We start from the raw sequence: 25,955 nt of genomic DNA on the forward strand, positions 1-25,955 counted from the left end.
AAGGGGTGACATTTAGACAAGGCGAAGAAAACACACTGCCGACAAATATTGGAACTGAGGCAAATAAATCACAAGGTAGGAGGGACAGGAGGGCATAAGGAGAGAGTGGATGGGAGTTACATTGGGGGTTTGAAAAAGCAGTAAAAAATAACAAAGCAGGATTGTGACATGAATTTGAGAGGAAAATTGTATGGCCTTTTGTACTTGAATTTAAATTTGAAATGCTGCACTATTACAGATCAACACAGTATAAGAGGCATAAGAGGTTTTTTATAATGATTATGATTTTACTTTTTATTTACTGTGAATATTTGCTCTTCTGTGTTCAATTTAAGTGCTCAGTTTTTATCATTAGTTTTTATTTTTTTTTTTTAAATGATATTTCTGTTTGCACAGTCAGTCATAATAATAAAGTCATTTTTTTTTTTTTTTTTAAAAAAAAAAAAAGAAAACTAAGAATAGTCCAAATGCCCAAGGGTTGGTGTTTTGTTGTTTGCTGTACTTTTATGTAGCAAATACATATAATTTCAGCCATATGTATATGATACATGATATGAGTATAGTATGTAACATTAAATCCTCCAGTTTTGCTACACTGCTAAATTGGGCTTGTCAGCTTTAGCAATCAAGCTTATCCTGTTTTAAACTTTTTGTTTGTTTGTTATTTTTTGTTGGTATGGTTAGATTTTGCTTTATTATTTTCGAAGTAGAATAAACTCAGACAGAAAGACGCTGAAGCTTCGAAATTAAGGTAAGTAAAAGTAAGTAAATGTGAAGTAGCTTCAAAGTTTAATTAGCTAGCAGCATTAGCTTGTTCCACTCTGTTAACCAGGGCTGGTTAGCTTTTAGCAAGGTAGCCTGGTGTAGCCAAGGTAGCTTTTTCTTCTTCTTCTTCTTCTCCTTTATTTGTGAGGAATAATAAGCTCAGTCAGTGGGCTATACTGAAGAATTATAATTCATTTTTCAATTACATGAGAAAAGTGGGAAATATAAATTAGCTTTAGAGCTGTGGCTATGCTGCTAGCATGTATCCACTATAATTAACAGCAATTGCTGCAGTTTGGTTTTACAATGAAGTTTACATGTTTTACATTTCCATATCAAACCCCAATATTCTGGGCCTAATTCAATTATGGGTTTAATTTCTGAATAATAACGCTGAATAATAAATTGTTTGTTTAGGATGGGACACTTGAATATATATTTGAACTAGCAAACTAAAATATCAGATAAATCTAATTTAAACCATACTTGTATGATATACATAAGTTTAATATGTGACTGAAATGCAGCTACAGTGCACCTGTGCAACTATTCCACATTCAGAGGCTTAACTTAGTAGCAGTTTTGTAACTCTGTTAAACTCCCTTATTCCTAAACATTCTGGAAATAAACTTCAATCAAAATAATTTCTTTAATTAAGCGAGAAAAGTAGGAAATTAGCTTTACTTGCTGGTATGTCACTAGAAGCATAGTGGCAAGTTGATTAGCCTGCAGTTGCTGCAGTTAGCTTTTTTTTTTTTTTTACCAGAACTACTTTTAATTACTGTACTGTAGCACAGTATTTATCACATTTAGATTCTGGTCCTATTTTTGAGTGACTATTTTTATTAAGGGCAGGGCAATTACCTTTAAGTTTTATTGTTTTATCCCAAATGACAATAATGTAAAGTAGAGGGTGCAGTCTTGTGACACCTAGTCAAACTTATTTACTGCTCTGTGCGGGTGTGATGAAGTATAGCACAGAAACTTTCCGACTTCGTCACAGTCTCTGTCAGTGATTTGGTGGCCCATCTACCTGAAGTCCCTGACACCCAGTTCCTGAGCAAATGGTCACACCATCTCTCACACACACTTTCTGTATCTGAAAAGACAGGTTTCTTCCAACCTCCCCTCCCTTCTTTTTTAGTCATGTAGTATTCTGCCTTTGTGCCCCCTGTTTCTTCAAGTGACGTCTTCTGCTGTCTCCCACAGCAACGCCATGGTGATGAGCTGGTCACTGTTACGTCCGGCGCCTCTGTTATGCTCATCCCTTCACCCCTCTCTCGTAAATAACTTGCCCTCTTTTTTATCTTTATCTGTCCCCCATTTTGTGGACATTTTATCATGCTGAAATGGTCCACTACTGATTGACTGTAGCCAGGTTGCAGAGCCTAAAGAGATGCTTGTTAAAGCCTCAGCATGACATATACGTAGAGATGACTTGCATTCCCTCTGTTATATAGTGGGAGGCAGCAGCAGACTTTGAGAGACTCTGCTGTGAGGTGGGGCAACTCTAAACTGATCTTCTTTCGTCCACTGATGCTTAACATGGGACGGATGATTGACCTCATCCAGAGATGGGTGCTTCAGGGTGACTTCATGAATATATTCCCCCTCCAAGGTCATTACGAGACAGATATGTGACCCACCACCTTTTGCTCACTCCTTCATTTCCTTTATTACTTCTTTGCACTTGAGGTCTACCTGCCTCAGCTCCCAGATTTTGCAGATGTAATAATCCTATCAGGCAGAAACATGACTGCTGTGCATGAGCACGCTCACATTGCTCAGGCATCTCTGCCAACAAAGAGCTGAATCCACTGCTGTGTATGAATGTGTGCGGAGCGTGTGCATGAATATTATGGGATGGCGGGCGGTGGTGTTGTCAGGCAGGGAAGTGGGGGTGGCAGAGTGGGCGGTGAGCTGTGTGCACGTGGGGGTGGGGGGGAGGGGGCAGAGGCAATGGACGACCCATGAATGTTATGGAAATATGGTGGTGTTGGCGGGGTGTGGTGGGGGTGTGCAGCCTGTGTGAGGCGGAAAGATAGCTGTGCATATGGGATAGAGGGAGCAGGAAGAGGTGTTGGTGACTGTGTTGCACGTGAGCGCATGTGCACGCGCACACATGCATGTGCAAGGGGCATTCAAGCAATAGTAACAGACAACGGCCAGACATAGGCCTTTGTTGCTATGCAATCTGCATATACTGTACTGAGGGGAATACTGCAGTGTCCACTGGAGTACAGTGGAAGGCCTCGCGACTCACATCTTGACTAAACCTGTCATATTTGTGCAGATAATACGATCATCTGATACACCTCTCTTGCTAGGAACCACAAAGTCATCTTGTGAATGAAATATCCAAAAATACCTTTCTGTCCTTCAAGGAGCAAAACACATAAGTCAAAGGGCATTAGCTGCAGAGGAGGTTATTGATTATATACATATTTAGCAGTGGAAAAAAACTGTAGTTTTGTTGCGACTATAAAATCTTTATCTAAACTAACGGCATGGATAAAAGCTAAGAATCCCATTTCACAAGCAGAAAACCCAATTAAAATGCAACGCATAATTACACGGATTCATGGCTGTCAGTGTCTTATGCCATAACAAGCAGAGTCTACTAATGCACTAGTCAGTCATAACAAACTAATGATGTGCAGCCAAACTGTTCAGACTAGTAGGAATTTGTGCTGTCACGGGTCTCTAATATGCAGCACCTCAGCTTTTATTTACCTGACTCCTAACAGAACAAGAAGGCAGCAATATGAGTGACTTTATGAATCGATTTTAGCACTTACTCACTTTTGAACCCCAGACGCAGAAAAAGGAAGGATTCTTGTCTGCATATGCGCTTGTGCACCTGTGACTAATGTCGTCCAGATCACACATGTTAAACAGATGTGCTGTAGCTGAAATAACACCACTGTAACAGAAAGCCTCAGCCTACTTCAGGATGCAAGACAAGGTCATAGACATCATTTCATAGAGGATTCATAGATAGTTAAATGAGTGTAATTGGTAACAAGTCTGAATTCAGATTGATTAAACAGATTAAACATCAAGTGCGCTCACCTGGGACTTTTGCACTTTTCACATTAAAGTGCTTTTACTTTGAAAGGGTAGTGAGTACAAAATAAACCCTGCCATTTGTTTAAATTTTTATTTTTTTTTGGTGTGTTTTAGAAAACAGGTAGTGTAAAGTAATAATGTGCTGCAGCACCAAAGGCAGGTGGAAAAATGTGCAGCTGTTGTCGGTCTGTAAGGGATATTTTCATTTACTACAAACTGTAATCCAAGTCAAAATCCTAACTTTCACAGTCTTATTTGCAGACTTGACAGATTTGCAGTAGCTTGCATCTCCTTTACTGCAATATAAACTGAACCTGAAGGCAACATTTTGCACTCACTCTTGACCTGCCTCTCACAACATCAGCTAAGACCTTCCATCAATATTATGCTCTTTCACACCTGAGGACCCTAAATGGATCCCAAGCAGGGTCACAAGTTACAACCATTAAATAAAGGATTCACAGATGTAAAATTTCAGAAGTCCACAATGATTTAAACCCACATTTGACCTTCAAGAGCTCTTTCAGAGCTTTAATCCACACTTGTTGCACATTTAGTGCTTTTATTTTGAAAGGGTGCTGGCAACAAAGAAATACCCTGCTCAGACAAATTATTGTTTAGTTAGCACTTTTTATTTATTTATCTTAAAATATTTTAGAAAATAAGAAACCTAAAGCAGCAATGTGCAGCTGCACTGGTGTTGTCTGTTAAAGAATATCTGAATTTACACTCAATTGTGAATCCTAATGCATTCTAATATAAATGTTCTGCACAAAATCCCCTACATGACTGTTGTCATGTTTATAATGTACATGCTGGCATGTGTGTGGGATTACGGCACTTTACACTGTTAATAAAATGCATAAGTGGAGGAACTTCTGCATTCATTTGTTCATCCACAAAATAATTAAAAATCCATTAGCTATGTTTGATGCACATGTACAATCAATTGTCAAAACAACAAGTCAATAGTGAAAACATGTGTACACTGCGTTTTAACAGTCCTGCACTAAATCCCCCTTCATGGTTGTTATAATGTTCAGTTGATGTTAAAACAGCGTCAGAAAGGTAGTAATTCAACTGGATGATCATTGTGGATGATGTAGTTTGTGGTGCCGTGCTGGACTGAATTAAATGCTAAATTGTTTCTATTATTTAGCCCTTTGACTACAATGGTTGTCAAAATAACAGAAACGTGTTGTTGCAACATAATAAAATTCAATAGTACTACAAACCACAGCCTCCAAAATGAAAACAACTCTCTCAGTTAGACAGCATTCATTTTCACTAGTGTACCTAATGAAATGGCTGGTGAGTGTATTTATACAACCTGCCATTTGTTGTCCAACAAAAACCTTTTCTTTCTGTTTAAGGATTCTGATGTGTGCCAAATCTAATTTACCGCGTTACAAGCTGAACTTAAAGGCAACATTTAGTGTGCTTTTATGAATGAGTTTACTCACTCGTGACCTGCCCCTCACATCCAACCACCAAGACCTTCCATCACCGCTGTGCTCTGGCACACCTGTTGAAAGAGCTCATTACAGGCAATTTGATGAGTCTGGCTTGTCAGTGCTCCAGTTTGGGTGCAGTCTGTGGTGACAGGAGGCCTCAGCCTGCTTCAGGGACGCAGAGCAGCGTCCAAGTCTTTGACACACATCCAGTGCTGTTCCAGGGCTCAGCAGGCCTCTCTGACCTGCACACCACGCTGCTGGCTCGCTGTCTACCTGTGTGCTGATCACACAGAAACCAGAGTGGAGGCTCTTTGACTTCTTGGCGTGTTCGCAACCAGGTGGATGCTCGGTGGGTATTATGGGCTGTCACTAGTTGGCCTGAGCTCCCCTGGAGACCAGCAGGTATTTTTTCTTTCTTGTCTTTTTAGGAGTTGTATATTATGGGATGTATGCTGCCACTGCTGGAGTATTATGGTCTGTCATATGGACAGCAGGGAGGGGGTGTCACCATGACAACGGGGTTGCTAAGGGGGCTGGGACTACTAGTGGAAAGGGGAAGGAGTGTGCATGCAATGAGTCTGGTGCATGCATGTCTAGTAGTGGTAGTGTACGTGCGTGCGCGCGCGTGGTGGAGGGGGGTGGGGGCAGGCTGAGTATTATGGTCTGTCCGTTGCGAGGTAACTATGCAGAGTCCTGAGTGAGTGTGGGAGGGGGGATTATTATGGGATGTCTGCCCCCTTTGTGTGTTTGTGAGGATGTTAGCTAAGCGCTGTCTGTAAGGTTGGGGGAGAGAGAAGAGGGGGACGGAGCAACGTGTTTTGGGCCATTGCCGGCTCATTTTTTTTTTAAAAAAACAATCACAGGTTTATCTGGGCTTATTGAGTGAACACTAAATGACAACAGCTGACGCACAAACAGCCTGAATTGTAATATTTTTTTGAAACGAGAGAGAGAGAGAGGGGGGCAGAGCACACCTCGAACCGGGACTACACGCACACTACAGTAAGTTTCTAATGTGTGAACGTGAGGTTTGCAATGCTTAAACTTTTTTTTCTAATGTGTGGCGTTAACTCGACAGTGTGAATGTAATGTCTATGTTTGAAACAACGATTGATGTCACACTTAAATTCAGTCACTCCTGTGCGGAATCATACCTGCAAATCAACAACAGATAACACCAAAGCGTAGATAATCTAGTTATCCAACTTGTTTGAGCAGGCAGGTAGTTAATTAGATGCAGGGTAAATAATGACAGATGAACAAGGTTTAACCACCCAACCAGTGCCATTTATTATTAATTTATTTATTTATTTTTCCACAGCACCCACCACCCCCTCCCTTCCTGGACACCCCCGGTCCATTCTCCACCAGGTCCCACGTCATTTTCCCTCCTCCCTCGCCGACCGAGGAGCAGGGAAGGTTTTAGGAGGGATTAATACGACCGTCAAGAAATAAAATTAAAACGGGAAAATGTCGTGCAGCGAGGATGACAGGGAAGACTTTGTAGCCGCGGAAGAGCACTCACTTATCCACGGTAAGCTGGCCCCGTTTTCTCCTCCCGTGAAGAAGGTCCATCTCTCCGTAACTTGAGCTCGCCTTCAACGCGATGCTAACGTTAGCCTAAGCTAGCCCCGGAGTAGTCGGCTCGGGCCGTCCGTCACTCGCCATGATAGATTAGTTAGCTAACTTGGAGAGCAAGTGTTTCCCCTTCCTCCCCCCCCCTTTTTAACCCGTGCTATTCCGTGAACCTTTGGCGCTGCTGTCACGAGTGTGGGCGTGAGCTGTCAAAGTTTCAAAGACCGAAAAAAAACTGACAAGTTTCAACCGGTGCTGTTGTGGCATTTACGCCGTGCGTGTGCGTGTTTGTGTGCGCGCACGGACATTTTACAAGCCGTGCCAGTGCGCGGTCTCCTGTTTTCTCCCTCCGGCCTGCAGCGGTTGCTTTCCGTCCGCGTGTGTGCAGCTGTCGTTCCCTCTAATAATGAAAGCATGTCTCCGGTAGATGAGGACGAGCCGGAGGATGCTGTGTCTGACGTAGACGAGGTACCCAAGGCAAAGAAGAAGAAGAAAGCCAAGAAGAGCAGCCGAGAGAGTAGGAGCAGCAAGAGGCAGAGACCTATCCGGGAGGTGAGTTTGCTGTCCGGTGGAAGTTTTCACACCTCCGGATTAAACTGTCAAGGCTGTGACCTTTTTTGAGGTTTTTATCAAATCTGACTACTACTCACTAAGCATAAAACACAACAGATGGGCTAATCCAGCAGCTAGGGAAAAGAAATGCTGCAAATAATCGATCCACACTCACTTGTCACGAAAAAATGAATCCATTCTAATATAACAGTATATTAGGATATAATAGTCTATTCTAATATAACCTTCACTAACAACTTAATGAAGGTTATGATAAAATAATCAAGAGAGCTTTTGATTCAACTGTGTTTTCATGGAGGTCGCTGTGGTTTGTAGTGCTATTGAATTATATTTTATAATTGTATATTATTAATTTGACAACCCCGTTTTAGTCAGCCAGCTAGGCTAAACAACAGAAACTCTTTAGAGTGTAATTTAGTCCGGTTTAACAGCACCACAAACTACATCCTCCAAAATGATCATACAGTTGAATCACCACTTTTCTGATGCTATTCAACATAAACAGGACATTATTACAGTTGTAAAGCAGGATTTAGTGCAGAACTGTTATATTAGAATGCGTTCTCAAGTGTACCTAATGTTTTGACAAACATAAATCACCCTAAAGTGATGTATTTCTTTTTTGTTATGCTGACAAACAACTAATAATGCTGAAGTTCCTCCACTTACAGAATTTGATTTATTACCACATGTGCTCACACATACATGACATATTTCTAGGTGGTTGGTTCAATAAACATGCTGTAAGTCTGGGTAAGAAATTAGAACAATAAAGAAACAAAAAAGAATATGTAAAAAGTCTGGGTTTAAAATGGTACTGTGCATGTACATGGATTGTGCACTAACAACGCATGTTAATGTAACACATAGGCATAGGTTATTTGTGTGACTTACATTAATGTGCAGTGACGTTAATGTAATTCTTTATTTCTATAAAAAGGTAAAGTTCTCTCTTGAAAAATATCCAAGCCAATGCATTCAGAGTGCTTGTTTCATCAAACTACCAGTCCAAAACACAAAGATAATCAGTTTACAATGTTCTAAAACAGAAAAGCTGGTTCAGCTTCATCAGACATTAGTGATGAGTCATGCATTGACCAATGCAGCGCCATGGATGACAGTGCAGAGTGTACTTCTATCTGTTTCACAAGAAACAAAGTGCAAAAAGTCATTTTAATGTCTAATTTTGGTGATGCAATAAGAGCATGTAAGGAAGTGTTGTCATGTAATTGTGACAAAGTGATCTTTTATCTTGCAGGAGTTGCCAGTGAGCTCCCCAGAGCACCTGATTGGAGTGGAGGCAGGAGAGAGGGATGCAGATGAGGGAGTTCTGCGGTCAGAGAGTGAAGGAAGCGATTATGCCCCCGGGAGGAAAAAGAAGAAACGCTCCAGCTCTGCCAAAGACAAGAAGAAAGGAGGCGCAGCAGTGGAGAAAGGAAGCTCTTCCAGCTCGAAGAGCAAACGTAAAGATCCAGAACCAGAAGATGATGATGATGACGATGATGATTGCCAGGTAATGATTCACTGAGGCTCATTTACAGAGTGGAGAGCTAAAATGTGAAACTAAACCATCTGGTTGTTGTTTTCAACCGCAGCCTAAAAGCTCCACCCAGCTGCTGGAGGCCTGGGGCATGAAAGACATTGATCATGTCTTTACTCAGGAAGACTATAGTTCCCTCACCAACTACAAGGCCTTCAGCCAGTTTGTCAGGTGAAAAAACAAAAACATTCATGTGAGGTGGTAATTTTATTATCTGTCTCTTCCCTGTCACTAATGATTTAATTACACATAACACTACACAAAGTCACTGTAATCCTTTTCCAATGTGTCTTTAGGCCACTAATTGCAGCTAAGAACCCCAAAATTGCTGTGTCCAAGATGATGACCTTAATGATGGCTAAGTGGCGAGAATTCAGCACAAACAACCCCCTGAAGGTATCGCAAGTTTGATCATGGTAGCAAATCTGACTTAAAATGAACCTTAGTTATTGTTGTTGTTGATTTCCCTTTGTGTCCCTTCGAAGGGTTGTGCCACAGCTAATGCTGCCTTGGCAGCTGCCAACGTGGCTGCAGCTGTGGAGAACATGGTGGTTGCAGGGACAGATGGAGGGCCAGAGACTGGTCCTACTTCTTTGCCTGCACCTGCCGCAACTCCTGCTGCCGCGCCAACGCCTGCACCTCCAGCAGCCCCAGCACCTCCACTTCGCAAGGCCAAGACCAAAGAAGGAAAAGGTAAAGTAGGATAAAGGCGGACTATGATTATAAACTGTCAGAGTGCTGGTTTGTTACTCTGCACGAAAATGTCAGTGCTGATTGTTTTATGAACATATTTTGTTGATGTTTCAGATTTTTTTAAATATAGATTTATCTCTTAGGTCCCAATGCTCGTAAGAAGTCGAAATCATCGTCTAAGCCTCCTCCAAAACCGAAACCCAAGAAGGTGGCTCCACTCAAGATCAAATTAGGAGGTCTCAATAGCAAGAGGAAGCGCTCCTCAGTAAGATATTATGCTTCATCACTCAGTGCTCCAATTTTTTTATGTATCTAATTATCAGAATATTGATAATATACTATAATGTAACAACGTTTCTGTCTAATCCTTCTTTCTCACTGTTATTTGATTAGAGTGATGAAGATGAACCTGATGTTGACAGTGACTTTGATGACGGTAGTTTCTCAGTGTCAGATGGCTCCATCCGCAGCAGCCGTCCTAAGAAGAAGCCTAAGAGTGCAAAGAAAAAGAAGAAAGGTTTGTATGGACGTATTAGTACAATAAGAACTCTATTAATTGTATTTCCCTGTTAGAGGAAGGAGGTTTTACTTTGAGTAACAGGATCACATGCAAGGCTAAACTGAAGGCTGTTATTCCATGTACCTATTCTTCTTTCTTTAATTTTCCGTAAATGTCCATTCTCAGTGGAGACAGAAGATGGTGACGGCTATGAGACAGACCACCAGGACTACTGTGAGGTGTGCCAACAGGGAGGAGAGATCATTTTATGTGACACCTGTCCAAGAGCTTATCACATGGTCTGTCTGGACCCTGACATGGAGAAGGCACCCGAGGGCAAGTGGAGCTGTCCACACTGTGTGAGTACTGCAACCTCTTGGAGATGTGCACAGAAGACCATTATATCACATGGTTTTTGACATATAAACAGCGGGTTAAAAATTGCACCGCCCCTCTCAAATATTTTTCTGTGAAAGTGTATTCCTGGAAAGTTACGCTGACAGAATAGTTTTGGGAAATTAGTTTACTACCTGTGATTTTTCACCAATTTTTGTGTTCTCCATTTCTCTTTGTGCTCTGCTGCCCCCCCCCAACCATTCTGCTCATGTTCCTGTCTCTCCTCTCCTATTTCCCATCTCACCCTCTCCACTACCCCCCATCCTCCATTTCCTCTACTTGTCTCTCCCCTCCCACTCTCTCCCTCCCTCCTGCTCTACACACAAACATGCACACGCACGCAATGCACACCCCCCACCCCTGCCGCTCTTGAATCTCCCCCCGCACCCCTCCCATTTTTCCCTTCCCTCGGTTCCGCATACCTTCCCTGCCTGTCTGCCCCCCTTCCTCCTCCCCCGCTCACCCACCCCTCTTTCTGTCTGAAATTCTGCCACCAGGAGAAGGAGGGGATCCAGTGGGAGGCCAGAGATGATCTGTCCGAAGTCGAAGGGGAGGATGATGATGACAGGAGGGACGAAGGGATGGAGGAGGAGGACGACCACCACATTGAGTTTTGCCGTGTGTGTAAGGATGGAGGAGAGCTGCTTTGCTGTGACACCTGCCCCTCCTCCTACCACATCCACTGCCTCAACCCTCCTCTCCCTGAGATCCCCAACGGAGAGTGGATCTGCCCCCGCTGCAAGGTGAGCACTGTGCACTGGTGCATACGAGTCTCTGTGTGCTCACATGGGCATGCATAGGGATGGCAAATTCCATCTTGTGCAGCAGATAAAGAGCTTGGTGTGGACAACTTAGCCTACAGTATTTTAGATGTACCATATACTTGTGATGTTTTCTTTTGTTGTACAAATTTCATCACTTTTATAAACATGATAAGCCCTTTATGATGTCTCCTTTACATTCCCACTTTCCATCAGTGTCCACCGATGAAGGGTAAAGTGCAGAAGGTATTAACATGGCGCTGGGGGGAGCCGCCAGCTCCCACGCCTGTTCCTCGGCCTGTTGACCTGCCTGCTGATGCTCCTGATCCCCCACCAATGGCGGGCCGTAGAGAGAGGGAGTTCTTTGTCAAATGGTGCAATATGTCCTACTGGCACTGCTCCTGGGTGCTGGAGCTACAGGTACCGCACATGCTCTGAAACTGTGTATACACCTGTACTTTTTAGGTTTTTTCTAACACCCCACTGTTGCTGTCCCCCAGCTGGAGCTGAACTGCCAAGTGATGTTCCGCAACTACCAGAGGAAGACTGACATGGACGAGCCGCCACCCGTCGACTTTGGAGGTGAGGGTGATGAAGTCAAGAGCACCAAGAGGAAGAACAAGGATCCTCTCTTTGTCCACATGGAGGAGGAGTATTACCGCTACGGAGTTAAGATGGAGTGGCTGATGATCCACCGCATCCTTAACCACAGGTACTGATACAAATACAGTACATAGGGACTAAGTAGTTGCCATATGAAACGGGAACAATCAAACTGAATTAGTATTTTTATATTGCTGTTTTATGAGATGCAGATGATATGTATTCTATATAGTTGTCATACACATCATTGTAGTTACTTTTATATTTTACTCTAATTAATCGAAATAGTATATAAGAAAGTATCAAATCTATTCATGCATAATCTTTACTGTATGTTTTCTGTTATGTTAGTGTTGATAAAAAGAACAACGTACATTATCTGATCAAATGGAGAGATCTGCCATATGACCAGTCAACCTGGGAGAATGAAGACATGGACATTCCTGAGTTTGATACCTACAAACAAACATACTGGAATCACAGGTATGCAGTGGTTTGTAGTATTTTAGATAGGTCTTTGACAGTTCTTTCTTCACGTTATTGAAGGACAATTCAGATATGTTTTTATTTTGTTATTCCTTCTGTAAGAGAGCTGATGATGGGTGAAGAGGGCCGACCTGGCAAGAAGCTAAAGAAGGCAGTCAAAGTCAAGAAGGCAGAGCGACCACCTGCTAATCCAGTGGTAGATGTAAGTATTATTTAAATCAAATTGCAGTACACTAATTGATTATTGATGATTGTATGAAAGCTGGCTGACTGAATCAGATGTGCATGGACTTTTTCTTTCCTGGTTTCTTCCTTGCAGCCCACCATCAAGTTTGATCGGCAGCCTGACTACCTGGACAGTACAGGAGGAACCCTACATCCCTACCAGCTGGAAGGCTTGAACTGGCTGAGGTTTTCTTGGGCTCAGGCCACCGACACCATCCTGGCAGATGAGATGGGTTTGGGCAAGACTGTTCAGACAGCTGTCTTCCTCTACTCATTATACAAGGAGGTAAGGAGCTTTATGTACATGAAAATATGACACAGTGGTAGCTTGTATGTGATTACTGTGCCTTAAGCTCTATTTTGTTATATCTATAATAAGAATTTAGCTTTGTCCGGTCTGTCCTCCACTAATAATCAGTGTTAGTGTTGGGTTTCAGAAACGTGACACACAGTAACTCTGCCCATTAAAGGGGATGAGGTCTAAGTAAGGAACTCTATCCTAAAGGCAGGGCAAGACAAATACATTAATTTATTTACACGTTTGGATTCATCTCAAAGTTAATCTGTAACACCTTTACATGTTAATGTTGATTCCAACTTTGTGTTCAGGGTCACTCCAAAGGTCCCTTCCTGGTCAGCGCTCCTCTGTCAACCATCATTAACTGGGAGAGAGAGTTTGAAATGTGGGCCCCTGACATGTATGTGGTGACCTACGTAGGGGACAAAGACAGCAGGGCTGTTATCAGAGAAAACGAGTTCTCCTTTGAGGGAAATGCCATCAGAGGAGGAAAAAAGGCCTCCAAGATGAAGGTAAGACGTAGAAGCAAGAGGGATCAAAGTAATTGGGTTCTAATAAAGAGTCTTCATGGGAAACACTGATCAGGGTGTAGTCAGTTTTAATTACATGGTAGCGCTTCTTTTGTTTCCACTTCTTTGCCTGTTTGATTGCTTAACTAAAGTCTCTCTTTCTCGTCTCTTTACAGAAAGACTCCACGGTTAAGTTCCACGTTCTGCTGACATCCTATGAGTTGATCACCATTGACCAGGCTGTGCTGGGCTCCATTGAATGGGCCTGTCTGGTTGTTGACGAGGCACACAGACTCAAAAATAACCAGTCCAAGGTAATAACAAAGACTATTGAGTGAACTACTCTTTCTTGTGTTTTAAATGACTGCAGGAGCCAAAACATGTATTCATTATTGTTTATTATTAGTTTTAGAATGTACAATTTTCTTGTGGTTACTTTTATGGCGGGATTTACAAAAGAGAGTGAGAAAGGCTCAGATATTTTTTTTTGACCATCATGTCTGGCTTAAATTATTTCTGGAGAACAAAGCCATCTATTTTGTGCTGACCAAAATGTAATATATCTTATTGTGTCTTTCTCCAGTTCTTCCGAGTGTTAAACAACTACCCACTGCAACACAAGCTGCTGCTGACTGGCACCCCTCTTCAGAACAACCTGGAGGAGCTCTTCCACTTGCTGAACTTCTTGACCCCAGAGAGATTCAAGTCAGTAGCTCCACACTGTACATGGCCACAGCAGATGTGGCTTTATTGCAGCTATAAAGAAGACATCCACAGTGTCAGTATATTTATAAGTTTATTTTTAATCTGCAGCAACCTGGAAGGGTTTCTGGAGGAGTTTGCGGACATCGCCAAAGAGGACCAGATCAAGAAGCTCCATGACATGCTGGGACCACACATGCTCAGGCGGCTGAAAGCTGATGTATTTAAGCACATGCCTTCAAAGACTGAGCTCATTGTTCGAGTGGAGCTGAGCCCCATGCAGAAGTAAGTGATAAGAAAATTAAACCAACGTACAATGTGGATGGCTAGTTTTCATCATTATTTGTTGTTAAATTCTTACATGTTATGCTCCTCTGTAGTCCATTTTCTCATTATGTTTATTCTTTTGTAACCCAGGAAATACTACAAGTTTATTCTAACACGTAACTTTGAGGCCCTGAACACACGTGGCGGCGGTAACCAAGTCTCTCTGCTCAATGTTGTAATGGACCTCAAAAAGTGCTGCAATCACCCCTACCTCTTTCCAGCAGCTGCCACTGTAAGTTTTTAATAAATTCAGCTGTTAAGCTATACACCATCACACCATTATGCTTAGTACATACATATTCATTCTGATGTCTTTTCTAATTTTAGGAGGCACCAAAACTTCCAAATGGCATGTATGAAGGCATGTCCCTGACCAAGGCTTCAGGGAAGCTGACGCTGCTCCAGAAGATGATGAGAAAGCTGAAAGACGGAGGCCACAGGGTTCTGGTTTTCTCCCAGATGACCAAAATGCTCGATCTGCTGGAGGACTTCCTGGAGAACGAGGGATATAAATATGAGAGAATAGATGGAGGAGTTACTGGCAACTTGAGACAGGAGGCCATTGATCGCTTTAATGGTGAGACGTGTGTACACACTGTTATTTAGTGGGTCTGCCTTTGCTTCTCTGGGCAGCTGAGATGTTGTCTGTTCTCTAATTTGAATTCTGCTCTTCATCCAAACAGCTCCCGGTGCACAGCAGTTTGCTTTTCTGCTTTCTACCAGAGCTGGTGGTTTGGGCATTAATCTTGCCTCTGCTGATACTGTGATTATCTACGACTCAGACTGGAACCCCCACAATGACATCCAGGTTTGCAAACCTCAGGTTTATGCCCACATCTCTGTCAGTATGTATCTTCATTTGGGTGATTACTTTGTATGTTTTGTGTGCGATTTGTAGGCGTTCAGCAGAGCTCATCGCATTGGCCAGAACAGGAAAGTAATGATTTATCGCTTTGTTACCAAAGCTTCTGTGGAGGAAAGGATCACCCAGGTTTGTGAACAAGAACACTAATTATTAAATGTTTATTTACTTTGTCGGGATTATGTGATCACCTGCTTAGTGCTTGCTTGTCCTCCATTCATTTCTGTCCACTAGGTGGCAAAGAAGAAGATGATGCTCACCCACCTGGTTGTGCGACCCGGCCTCGGCTCTAAGACAGGGTCCATGTCCAAGCAGGAGCTTGATGACATCCTCAAGTTTGGAACTGAAGAACTGTTCAAGGATGAAATTGGAGAGGGTGAGTCAACTTTGATTTTCTGCATATTTTATTTTATTGTTTTTAATATCCAGAACCCTGTCTGTCATTGACCTTTTTTTTTTATCGAAGTTTTTAGACTGCATTAATGTCCTTGTGTTTGGGAGATAACACGGTTTGGATAAGGCATTGGATAAAGTCTGAAAATGAAGAGGGTAATTCTTTTGATGGACGTGGGATGCTGTGTTTGATATCTGATGACAGATGCTTCAGGGAGTAACTTTAAGGTTATCCTTCTTTCCTTCTTATTCTACTTATCCTGCTCTCAGGGGACAACAAGGAGGACGACAGCAGTGTGATCCACTACGATGACCATGCAATTGACCGTCTGCTAGACAGGAACCAGGATGCCACAGATGACACTGAGCTCCAGAACATGAACGAATACCTCAGCTCTTTCAAAGTGGCCCAGTATGTGGTCAAAGATGAAGACGATGAGGTACAGTGTATGTGTGTGTATATTAATGTTAATAACTTTTAATTGTGGCACTTAAGTAGGGTATTTCTTATTTAAATTTTATTACAAACATCCTTAAACTCTTACTACAGTACAAGAAAGTCAATATTTTTAGTTTTTTACTTTTCTGAAATAAACATTTTAAAAAATGTTTAAAAAGCTTAGGTCTCAGGGTTTATGCATATTATTCATGCATTTCAAATAAATGAAATTGCTTTGTTCGAGGAGGAGGAGGTGGAAAGGGAGGTGATCAAGCAGGAGGAAAGTGTTGATCCTGACTACTGGGAGAAGCTGCTTCGGCACCACTACGAGCAGCAGCAAGAGGACCTCGCACGCAATCTGGGCAAAGGCAAACGAACTAGAAAGCCGGTCAACTACAATGACGGCTCCCAGGAGGACCGAGGTATTAGACAGGGTACAGAACAATATATAATGCAACTTCTTCTTGTTTTGAGTGGAATGTGGTGCTGTTGTTGTGGTGTTGGTGTGACATGGTATAAGAGAAAATGAGTGCACTGCATGAAATTTTATTTTTGTTTTGTGTCTTGTGGTGTGGTGATGTGTGTAATGTAGATTTTCTCTTCTCAGACCAAGCATGTGTAAAAGCACTTTTTAGAATCCAGATCCCTGTTAGAAAGTTAAAAATTGTTACTTCTGCAGCAAGGAGCAGTAGCAGACTCTTTATTCTTTCACTTACTCAAGTATTTATTTTAATATAAAAAAATATATAATTAGTGTAGTAGTCTTTGCGCATTCAACAACAAAAGGTTTTATTGATAAAGTAAACAGTATTTGCTCTGTGCATCACTTTACCTTATCTTATTTGACATCGGACAACCGCAGTGGCAGAAATCTTTAATCACAAGACCATTGTAGACCTCGAAATTATGCAAAAATTGGCCATGCCTATTTTTTTTAGAGTCAATTTGAAAAATTATTGCTTTGGTTGAAACCTGGTTTTGACACAGCAGCGCCCCCTCCTGGTTGAAACCCCATTTGACAGCTAGGCCACAACTGCAAGGAATTTAGTCCCACTTTATCTCATCGTTTATGATTTAGTTTCAGTCTGGGTCGTGAAGTTTTATATTTATACTTTTTTATATTCTCCGTCCTCAGCTTTTGTCTGTGTTTTTTTTAGACTGGCAGGAGGATCAGTCGGACAACCAGTCCGATTACTCCGTGGCTTCAGAGGAGGGTGACGAGGACTTTGATGAACGGACTGAAGGTAAAGCTCCCTATTTTGATGTTGAGAGAGGGGTTGTGAGTGAGGGATATTTACATTGACACATTTGCTCTCTGAGTGGTTGGATTTGAGTTGAAAAACTGATCTCAACTACATAAAGGTGGACGTTCCTGGTTAGACTAATAACGGATAATAAGGAATCTCTCTATGCCCCAGTTGTGTCATTCACTAACAACCTTCCAACCGCCCCTGCAGATGTTTATTCAGATTCAGACGACAGCTACGATATCCATATTGACAACCTCAACAACTACTCACGAAACAGACCATGTCGCTGCATCATCTGCATTGAGCGTAGAGAGACAAGAAAAGACAGAAAGAAAAAGGAAGGAAAGAAAAGGCAAAAGAAACAGGGGAAGAAAATAAAAATCAACGGTTTCTCCTCCACCCTACTTGCATTTTAATGAGATTGTTTGAGTCTATGTTAGCTGTTAATTACGCTTGTTTTTTAAAATATTGTTTCTGAACAAACAGTTCACTTGTATAGATTCAGTTTCTGTCACTTTATACAGATGTTACATAGAATTGATTTGCCGTTTAAAATCGTGTAGTTACGATTTGTTTCTATACTGTTTGTATTTTTGTTTCATTTAATTATGGCTCTGTTACATCAGTCTTATTAAATGAACTGTACCACCACACTGCTTTCAGTAGTAAATATACAGAAAGCATCACGCTTCTCAAAGAAGCCTCTAATGTAGAAATGTGGAGAGAAGGAAGGTCAGCTTCAGCAGGATCAGAGAGACGCCATGAGCTGCAAGTGGAGCATCTTCAGACAAGTTTTGGATGATAAGAGCACACATGACCACACATCAAAATTCAGTTTAATTTTTAACTGTTCATGGCTTCACCAAACAGTGTGTTTCTTGGAATTAGTGCTGAATTATAAACTCACCATGTTTCTTTTATATCAGCTAATGCCCGCAGACCAAACCGAAAAGGGCTGAGGAACGACAGGGACAAACCTCTGCCTCCACTGTTGGCCAGGGTGGGCGGGAACATCGAGGTATGTGTGCTGTTTTCTTTACTGGAGATATGAGTGGAAACTAGAAGGTGACTTGAAGCATAATTAAAATTTCCTTTCTGTTAATGCAGCATTTAATTTGTTCATGTCTTCCCTCTTAAATCATCTGTCAGGTGTTGGGCTTCAATGCAAGACAGAGGAAGGCTTTCCTGAATGCAGTGATGCGTTATGGGATGCCTCCCCAGGATGCGTTTACCAACCAGTGGCTGGTTAGAGACCTACGAGGAAAGTCTGAGAAAGAATTCAAGTGAGTCTGTTCGACATTTTTCTGCTGGACAAAAACTTAACAGTTAAAAAATCATTCAGTGCGAGGCACAGATAAAATATTGCATGTACAAAATGTATTAAAGATGTCTCCTTTATCTTTTTGCAGGGCCTATGTGTCTTTGTTCATGCGTCATCTTTGTGAGCCGGGTGCAGATGGAGCTGAGACTTTTGCAGATGGTGTCCCCCGCGAGGGCCTATCGAGGCAGCACGTGCTTACTCGCATTGGTGTGATGTCGCTTATAAGGAAGAAGGTATGGTCTGACTGCTCTAATAGAATTAGTACACATGTCATCCTGTGTTAATATATTATTAACATGTTTGATCACTGATTGAGAAATGGACTTACATGACATATTAATCAACAGGTGCAGGAGTTTGAACATGTGAATGGTCAGTGGTCAATGCCTTGGATGGCAGAGCTGGAGGAGAACAAAAGGGCTGCAGCGTTGGCTGCAGGTGAAGACCCAAAGACTCCTTCATCAGGAACACCTGCAGACACACAACCCAACACTCCTGTTCCAGGTAAACACACACACACGCACACACACGCACACACACACACACACAGTTCCATATGATTATTTCATGTTCACCAGACACATACATTGTATGTTGAAATACTTCCTGCATTATCATTTCCTCTTAATTCTAGCCATAGTACTACATGCTGCACCTCAATTTTCACCCAGACTAATACATAATAGGACTTTTAACTTCAGACCTTAATCTAAGTTGCAATATTTTTTCCGTGCCTCGCACTGAATGTTTTTTTAACTGTTAAGTTTTTGTCCAGAACCAAATAGAGATTTACCCTGACTGGTGCCCTCTTGTGGCTTCAACCACAACAACTACAATAAATACATTTTACATATCTGCAGCTAGCATGTTTTTTTCCATTTCCACAGAGGATTTGTCTAAATCAGAGGACAAAGAAGACGTGAAGAAAGAGGGAGAGGATGGCAAAGCAGCTAAGAAGGTGGATGATCCAGAGGTAAATTTAGTTTTAAATCCATATCAAACGTTGTAATTATCAATACTGTGATTATGCTAGAATTTGCAGATTTTTACTTAAACAAAACTTACTGCCTTCCACCTAGATTATTGAAATCCCAGATGAGTCTGAAAAATCCCCTGCACTTGAAAAGGAAGAAGAAGTAGACCCTGCTGCAGACAAGGAGCAGAAAGAGAAGGAGACAAATGGAGACGAAAGGAGGGAGAAGGAGGCGGAAGACACGGGCAAAGAGAAAGACGAGAAGTCTTCAGCTGCATCACAGAAGGACACTGACTTTAAGGGTGAAAGTTCAGAAGGCAAGATGGAGACAGAGGAGTCTAAAGGTGAGATGAACGATTGTTATAGGGTCCTTTTAACCATGCAAGTGTTATGGCCACAGAGGCTGTAAAACTACAGCATTTACAGCACCTTAATACATCGTAATAGTAAATGTCTGAATAACAAAGTAATGTGCTGCAGATCAGTGACAGTAAGCTGGATATTAAAGGAAAATGTGTACATTAAATGCAGGATTGTCTGTGGATGCTAAGCAGAGTTGGGTGTTCATTGTGCAGATAACACAATATAATATAAATTTAACAGACGTGATGGCAATGTCATAATAACGGGCAGTTATGAAGGCCAGAACCAACAGCATACTGTAAGAGACAGCCATGTCCTGACAACGGTGGTGTTGCCAGAATTTCCTCATTTCTTTCTCAGTATTTCAATTTTTAACCGTGCCTCTCTTGTTTCAGCCGAGGAAGTCAAAGATGAGAAGATGGACACTAGTTCAGCTACAGAGGAGAAAAAAGGTACGTTGGAGAAATCTTATGTGCCGTTTCTGGCCTTTTAAAATCACTCTACATATTCAATTGTAAATATGTTAAACAAGACCTCCAACTGTGTCGGTTTTATTATAATAGAATGACGTGCTTGTCTTTGTGAGATTAATTTATTCATTTGAAATTCTGTTGGGACATAAAATTGTGATTGTGTGGCACTCGAATGTTTCAGTTTTTATTTTTTTGTTTTTTCAGAGCAAAAGGAGGAGAAGGACGGTGTGAAAACAGACGAGTCTGGTAAACTGCAGAATGGAGAGAACAACAAAGAAGGAGGAACAGCTGCGCCGGTGGTTAACGTCAGCGAGGAGAAGAAGAAAGCCACCAAGCAGAGGTTCATGTTCAACATTGCTGACGGAGGATTCACAGGTGGACACATATACGCGCACGTACACACTTTTTCCACTCATTTCTCTTCTCTATTTCCTGTCTCTTCTGACCTGTCTGCCCTCCTTTACAGAACTACACTCTCTGTGGCAGAATGAAGAGAGGGCGGCCACCGTCACCAAGAAGACCTTTGAGATTTGGCACCGTCGCCATGACTACTGGCTGTTGGCTGGCATCATACAGTATCCTTTCAAACATTGAACACATATTTTTCACTGGTAATTTCTGTCTTTCTGTCACATTAGAGTATATATACTGTATGAGAAGCTGATTCTTGAATATTCTATACTCTGATCTTTGCTCGTGAAAAAAGAGAGAAATAACTGATTTGATGAAAATAAAATTTTCTTTTAATTTACACTCATTAAGTGGTCATATCACAGAGCCTGGCTGTCATTAAGGAAAGCAACACTGCATCAGTAGCGGGCTGTCACGGACAACGCACAGTTTTACTTTAACTGATTTAATAATAACTGATGTTTATTCAAAGTGTAAGCCTATCCCTCACTAAATGATAATGGCCATCCAGACACATGAATGTTGTCACTCTTGACTTTGCTGCCTCTCAGACACGGCTACGCTCGATGGCAGGACGTGCAGAACGACGTGAGGTTTGCTATTCTCAATGAGCCCTTCAAAGGGGAGATGAGCAGAGGGAACTTCCTGGAGATCAAGAACAAGTTTCTGGCCCGCAGGTTCAAGGTGAAATGAGTTCTCAGTAAACGTGATTCCTCTGTATATGTGTCTGTCTGTGTGTTCTATGCTCACTTGACATTTCTGCTTGGCCTGTGTTTCCTGTACAGTTACTGGAGCAGGCACTGGTGATTGAGGAGCAGTTGCGCAGGGCAGCCTACCTGAACATGACAGAGGACCCGGCTCACCCTTCTATGGCACTCAACACTCGCTTCAGTGAAGTGGAGTGTCTCGCCGAGTCCCACCAGCACCTTAGCAAGGAGTCCATGTCTGGAAACAAGCCTGCCAATGCAGTGCTGCATAAAGGTAAAACATTTGGAAGATGGAAGGAACAAAGAGATGGTTGTCATTTAGTTCACATTGAAAATACTTTGGACTTAGAGAAAGAAAGGTCAACATAACAACAAAGTTCAAAGGGCACACAGAAAGCTCTTCTTGTTTTACATCTTTTTTTGACCTTTAAAATACAGAAATATTTTCACACTGACAGGATCATCTAGACTAAATGAACTGTAAACCAACTGACTAGGACGATTCAGCAGAACCCCGCTCTGAACGACACTTTGTGGCTCTTCCTAGCCTCCCTAGCCAGTGGTAGCCCTTTCAGTTCTCCCTTCTGAATGGTATATACAGGCTACTGTCACCTGCTGGTATGAAGAGCTGTTTCTTTTAATGCAGGCACAGATAGCTTTTTGGTCCGGACACAGTCGACATGATCATGAAGATGATGATCGTTGCCTTACTTTTTAATTAGAAGGATGAGACCGTTACATCAAATGTACAGTTTAACTGGCTCAACATTGTGTCCAGTGAAGGTCACCAGGACACTGCTGTGAAACACTGTCCTAATAAAGGGGCCACCTTTTCTGAATTTTGTTGCCTCAAAAGAAAAATAAATATTTAATAAGTAGTTACCATTTTCTTGAAACAGGCAACCAGGTTAGCCATGGTGTTAGCTGTGACTGCTGAGATATTACAGTGATTGCGATTGAAAATTGGTCATCCTTGGTTCAGATCCCAGCCCAATATTAAATTAATTATTCTGCACTCTTAACTCAATAAAAACCTTTGAGAATTATACGCCTTTGGGGTAGCTAAGCATGATTTCCTTTTCACACCTGTCCAGAAAAGAGTCGATCAGTCAGTCTGCTTTCTTGTCACACAGGTCTGCACTAAATGTTGAGATTTAGGAGGCGTGCACATCACTTCATCTGTGAGTGTCAGTGATTTACAGTGATCCATCACACACTTTTCTTTGTGGGTCTGCAGAGATGTTTGCATGTACCTTCGGTGTTCCAGCATTAGGCAGCAGTTTCCTTTACACTAATAAACTGTGAATGAGAAAAGCTACGGGGGTTTGCCATTCCTGTGATAGTATCTGTGGCATACAAATATATAAAATTTCCAGGCCACTAACGTCACCAACACCAAACATTAGACACAACAGTGGAGTTAAAAACTAGAGTTTTTTCTGTCTTTGAACAGGAATAGCTTTTCATTACTGCTTCAGGAAATAAGTGCGTCAGATACCCGGTTTTCTACCTGTGGGGATGTACAGCAAGGGTAACAGGTTGTACAACATTGGGTTGCTCTCAGGTTACAAGTGACTGTTTTCATATTAAAATAATGCTATTTGATCACTGAGAATTTAAAAGTCAGGGGAAAAATGACATTATCATATTACGACAGGTTTACAATGATATAACAACAAAAAAAATAAATAAATAGAAATCAGCAAATCCTCACATTTGAGATGCTAAAACCAGCATTTTTTAAATTTTTTTATTTTTTTACTTATTTGCTTGAAAATGTATTCATTTGATGCTTTGATAATCAAAATATGTAACTGGTGATGGATTTTCTGACAAGAGAGTAATTTTTTGAAGCTCCAACTTAGTTACAAATCGGTAACAGGGTGTGTCTTCGTTGTCACAATGACCCCTTGTGATGAAATGTGGGTAGAAACAACCAGCACTAACTTCTCCATTTTCTAACTGAAGAGATATGATCATGCTAAAATCGATAACAGATGTATAATCCTGGGGGAAAGTAATTCACGTTCATACAAAATGAAATACTGATTTTTTTAAATGTTAAAGAAATGGATGTAGTGTAACTTTATTGGGACAGACCGACCAGATTTTACTTCCTGTTCTTTTACATTGCTGTAGAACTTTCATCCAGTCTCAATTCATCTTACGTACTGTACACAGAGTTCAAACTCATTCAGGAAATGTCAATGATTTATGTTCTTGTTTTGTAACAGCAGGTGAAGTCGGTAAGCAATGAGACGTGCTGTTAATGTTTACAACCCAGTTACTGTACTTACTTACTTAATCCTCTCCCTCCCTGGTGGAACATAAGGCTGCGACTACCTGCTTCCATCTAGTCCTGTCCTGTGCAGCATGCTGCCACGACAACCCAGTCTACACTGTTAAATGTTCCTGCCTGCTGTTGCTTCACCAAGTACAGTTTTCTGAATGAAATCAGCAACTTTTACATATCGAGGTTATCTCTGCTCATTGCTGTGTCATATTCTCAGTCCTCAAACAGCTCGAGGAACTGCTGAGTGACATGAAGGCCGACGTCACTCGTCTCCCAGCAACCATCGCCAGGATACCCCCCGTGGCCGTGCGGCTGCAAATGTCCGAGAGAAACATCCTCAGCCGCCTGGCCAGCCGGGGCCCCGAGGTCGCCGCTCAGAACCAGTCACAGACCTCACAGCAGATGCAGGTGCCGCGCTGACCGCACACATTTCACGCTCACTGACCGAAGGCCAGACGCACTCATCTCACCGCCATGTAGCAGACGTTCACTCCCTTCAAACACCATGTACAGCCCAGTCAGGTTAGGCCTCCTCGCTCTGCACCCACAACCCATCCCCAGACTCAGAAGAGCTTCAGCTGTGCTGCCGGGTGTTTTTTTGAAATGACTGGAACTACAAATATAGGACGGGTTTGAGTGGAAGCATCACTTCTCTTTCTGTGGCAGACTAGACACAAGTCTCTCTCCTCTGTCCTGGGCACTGTACTGCGGGCAGCTCCTTTACGACTTGTCCTTACAGCAGGGTCAAACACGTGTGTGTGTGTGTGTGTGTAACTATATGTTCATGAAGCAGAAGAGAATAGACCGAAGGAAAGGCAGCATGTTTGGAGTTAACAGGTGCTTTGTAGTAACTTTTGAATTATTAAAGAATTCAAGGGACTTTATTGTGCTCATTTTAGGAAATTGTGAAATGTTTTTTTTTAGAAGTCATTCAACTTTAATGTCCTCGCCTGTATGTGTGTGTTGAGAGAAAGTGTTTGCGTGCGTGTTTCCAGTATATATGTGTTTAACAGGGCATATTAATGTGCGTCTCTACTGCAGAATACCCCGACACTGAGAGACTGTTACTGTCACTTTTGTCTCAGTCAGTCAGATCTGTTACCTCTTCTTCTTCTTCCTTAAACTCCCACCTGGTCAGACAGGTGACCTGATCCTGGATGGCACCTTAACATTCCCAACAGCTCCAGAGATTGGCTCCGTGGGAGGTCTCCTCAAATACAAACAAGCAGCAGCCCCACAGCTTTTAGGTACACAGAAAGGTTTTACGAATGATGGCAATCTTAAGTTAATTTAATTTCTTACTGATTTCTTACTCTCTACTGTTAAGATGTTTTACTTTATTGAATATTATTATTACAGTCGCCACCTTGTTTTTATTGTTGCTGTTTGTTTTTATGGATTACAATAAAAAGTCAACAGTTTTTAAAGCTTTTTGTCTGTTTTATTAAAAGTAATTATTAAAATGGGGCACAGTGTTAGTTCAGGCAGGTCAGGGGTCAAGGTCAGCTCCTGAGCCCGGTTACGTCGGTTGATAGTTAATCTAAATTCACCGACCACCCCATCTAGTCAGCCAGCAACTCAGTGCATTTAAGTATGTAGACATGTTGAACGTGATCACCTTAAGTTCAAACCGAGCATCAGAATGGGGAATTAAAATGATTTAAGTGACTTGTATGTGGTATGCTTGTTGATGCCACATTGGCTGATCTAAGTATTTCAGAAACTGCTGATCTACTGGGATTTTCATGCTCAACCATGTCTGGGTTTTACAGAGAATGGTCTGAAAAAGAGAAAATGTCCAGTGAGCAGAAGATCTTTGACAACAGAAGAACCTGGATGTGTTCTTGTTCCGCCCATTTTATCGAGGACTCGTGGGGAGGGAACTTGTTTGGACTTAGGACATCAAGTACACTGCTATATCTATAATGGAATGACCGTCCTCCTCCAGAGTCTGTACTTCACAACCAAGTCCACAAGTTCAACATTTGCATTCTC

The 25,955-nt window shown here is 41.9% G+C and overlaps 1 protein-coding gene across 5 annotated transcripts; it reads left to right on the forward strand.

Annotated features, from left to right (window-relative positions):
• Window positions 1–6,069: 6,069 nt before the first annotated feature.
• On the forward strand, window positions 6,070–25,381 carry chd4b (chromodomain helicase DNA binding protein 4b). Of its 5 annotated transcripts, none has more exons than XM_084557474.1 (40): window positions 6,070–6,290; window positions 6,610–6,822; window positions 7,291–7,415; window positions 8,695–8,949; window positions 9,032–9,147; window positions 9,273–9,372; window positions 9,462–9,669; window positions 9,813–9,934; window positions 10,063–10,186; window positions 10,355–10,527; window positions 11,062–11,307; window positions 11,542–11,745; window positions 11,826–12,037; window positions 12,280–12,411; window positions 12,517–12,616; window positions 12,734–12,925; window positions 13,249–13,449; window positions 13,623–13,760; window positions 14,030–14,151; window positions 14,260–14,433; window positions 14,566–14,707; window positions 14,803–15,052; window positions 15,159–15,283; window positions 15,374–15,466; window positions 15,572–15,713; window positions 16,001–16,170; window positions 16,414–16,603; window positions 17,327–17,413; window positions 18,346–18,437; window positions 18,569–18,702; window positions 18,829–18,973; window positions 19,088–19,244; window positions 19,628–19,713; window positions 19,820–20,057; window positions 20,472–20,528; window positions 20,754–20,924; window positions 21,016–21,124; window positions 21,512–21,644; window positions 21,746–21,941; window positions 24,178–25,381. In XM_084557474.1, the coding sequence occupies exons 2-40, from the start codon at window positions 6,759–6,761 to the stop codon at window positions 24,378–24,380; spliced, it is 5,928 nt and encodes a 1,975-aa protein (XP_084413600.1). In that variant the 5' UTR covers window positions 6,070–6,290; window positions 6,610–6,758; the 3' UTR covers window positions 24,381–25,381. The 5 variants fall into 5 exon arrangements, with proteins under 5 accessions (XP_084413600.1, XP_084413603.1, XP_084413601.1 ...); XM_084557477.1 differs by having other exon boundaries at window positions 16,414–16,591; XM_084557475.1 differs by having other exon boundaries at window positions 16,417–16,603.
• Window positions 25,382–25,955: the final 574 nt, after the last annotated feature.

This window comes from Chelon labrosus, assembly GCF_963514085.1.
Source record: "Chelon labrosus genome assembly, chromosome: 12".
Lineage (NCBI taxonomy): Eukaryota > Metazoa > Chordata > Actinopteri > Mugiliformes > Mugilidae > Chelon > Chelon labrosus.

Excerpts from the sequence above, each read along its gene's own strand:
- chd4b (XM_084557474.1), top strand. The coding sequence starts at position 6,759 with ATGTCGTGCAGCGAGGATGACAGGGAAGACTTTGTAGCCGCGGAAGAG. Across the intron at positions 18,703-18,828 it reads AAGTCTGAGAAAGAATTCAA|GGCCTATGTGTCTTTGTTCA; the intron begins GTGAGTCTGTTC and ends ATCTTTTTGCAG. Across the intron at positions 21,645-21,745 it reads TTCTGGCCCGCAGGTTCAAG|TTACTGGAGCAGGCACTGGT; the intron begins GTGAAATGAGTT and ends TTTCCTGTACAG.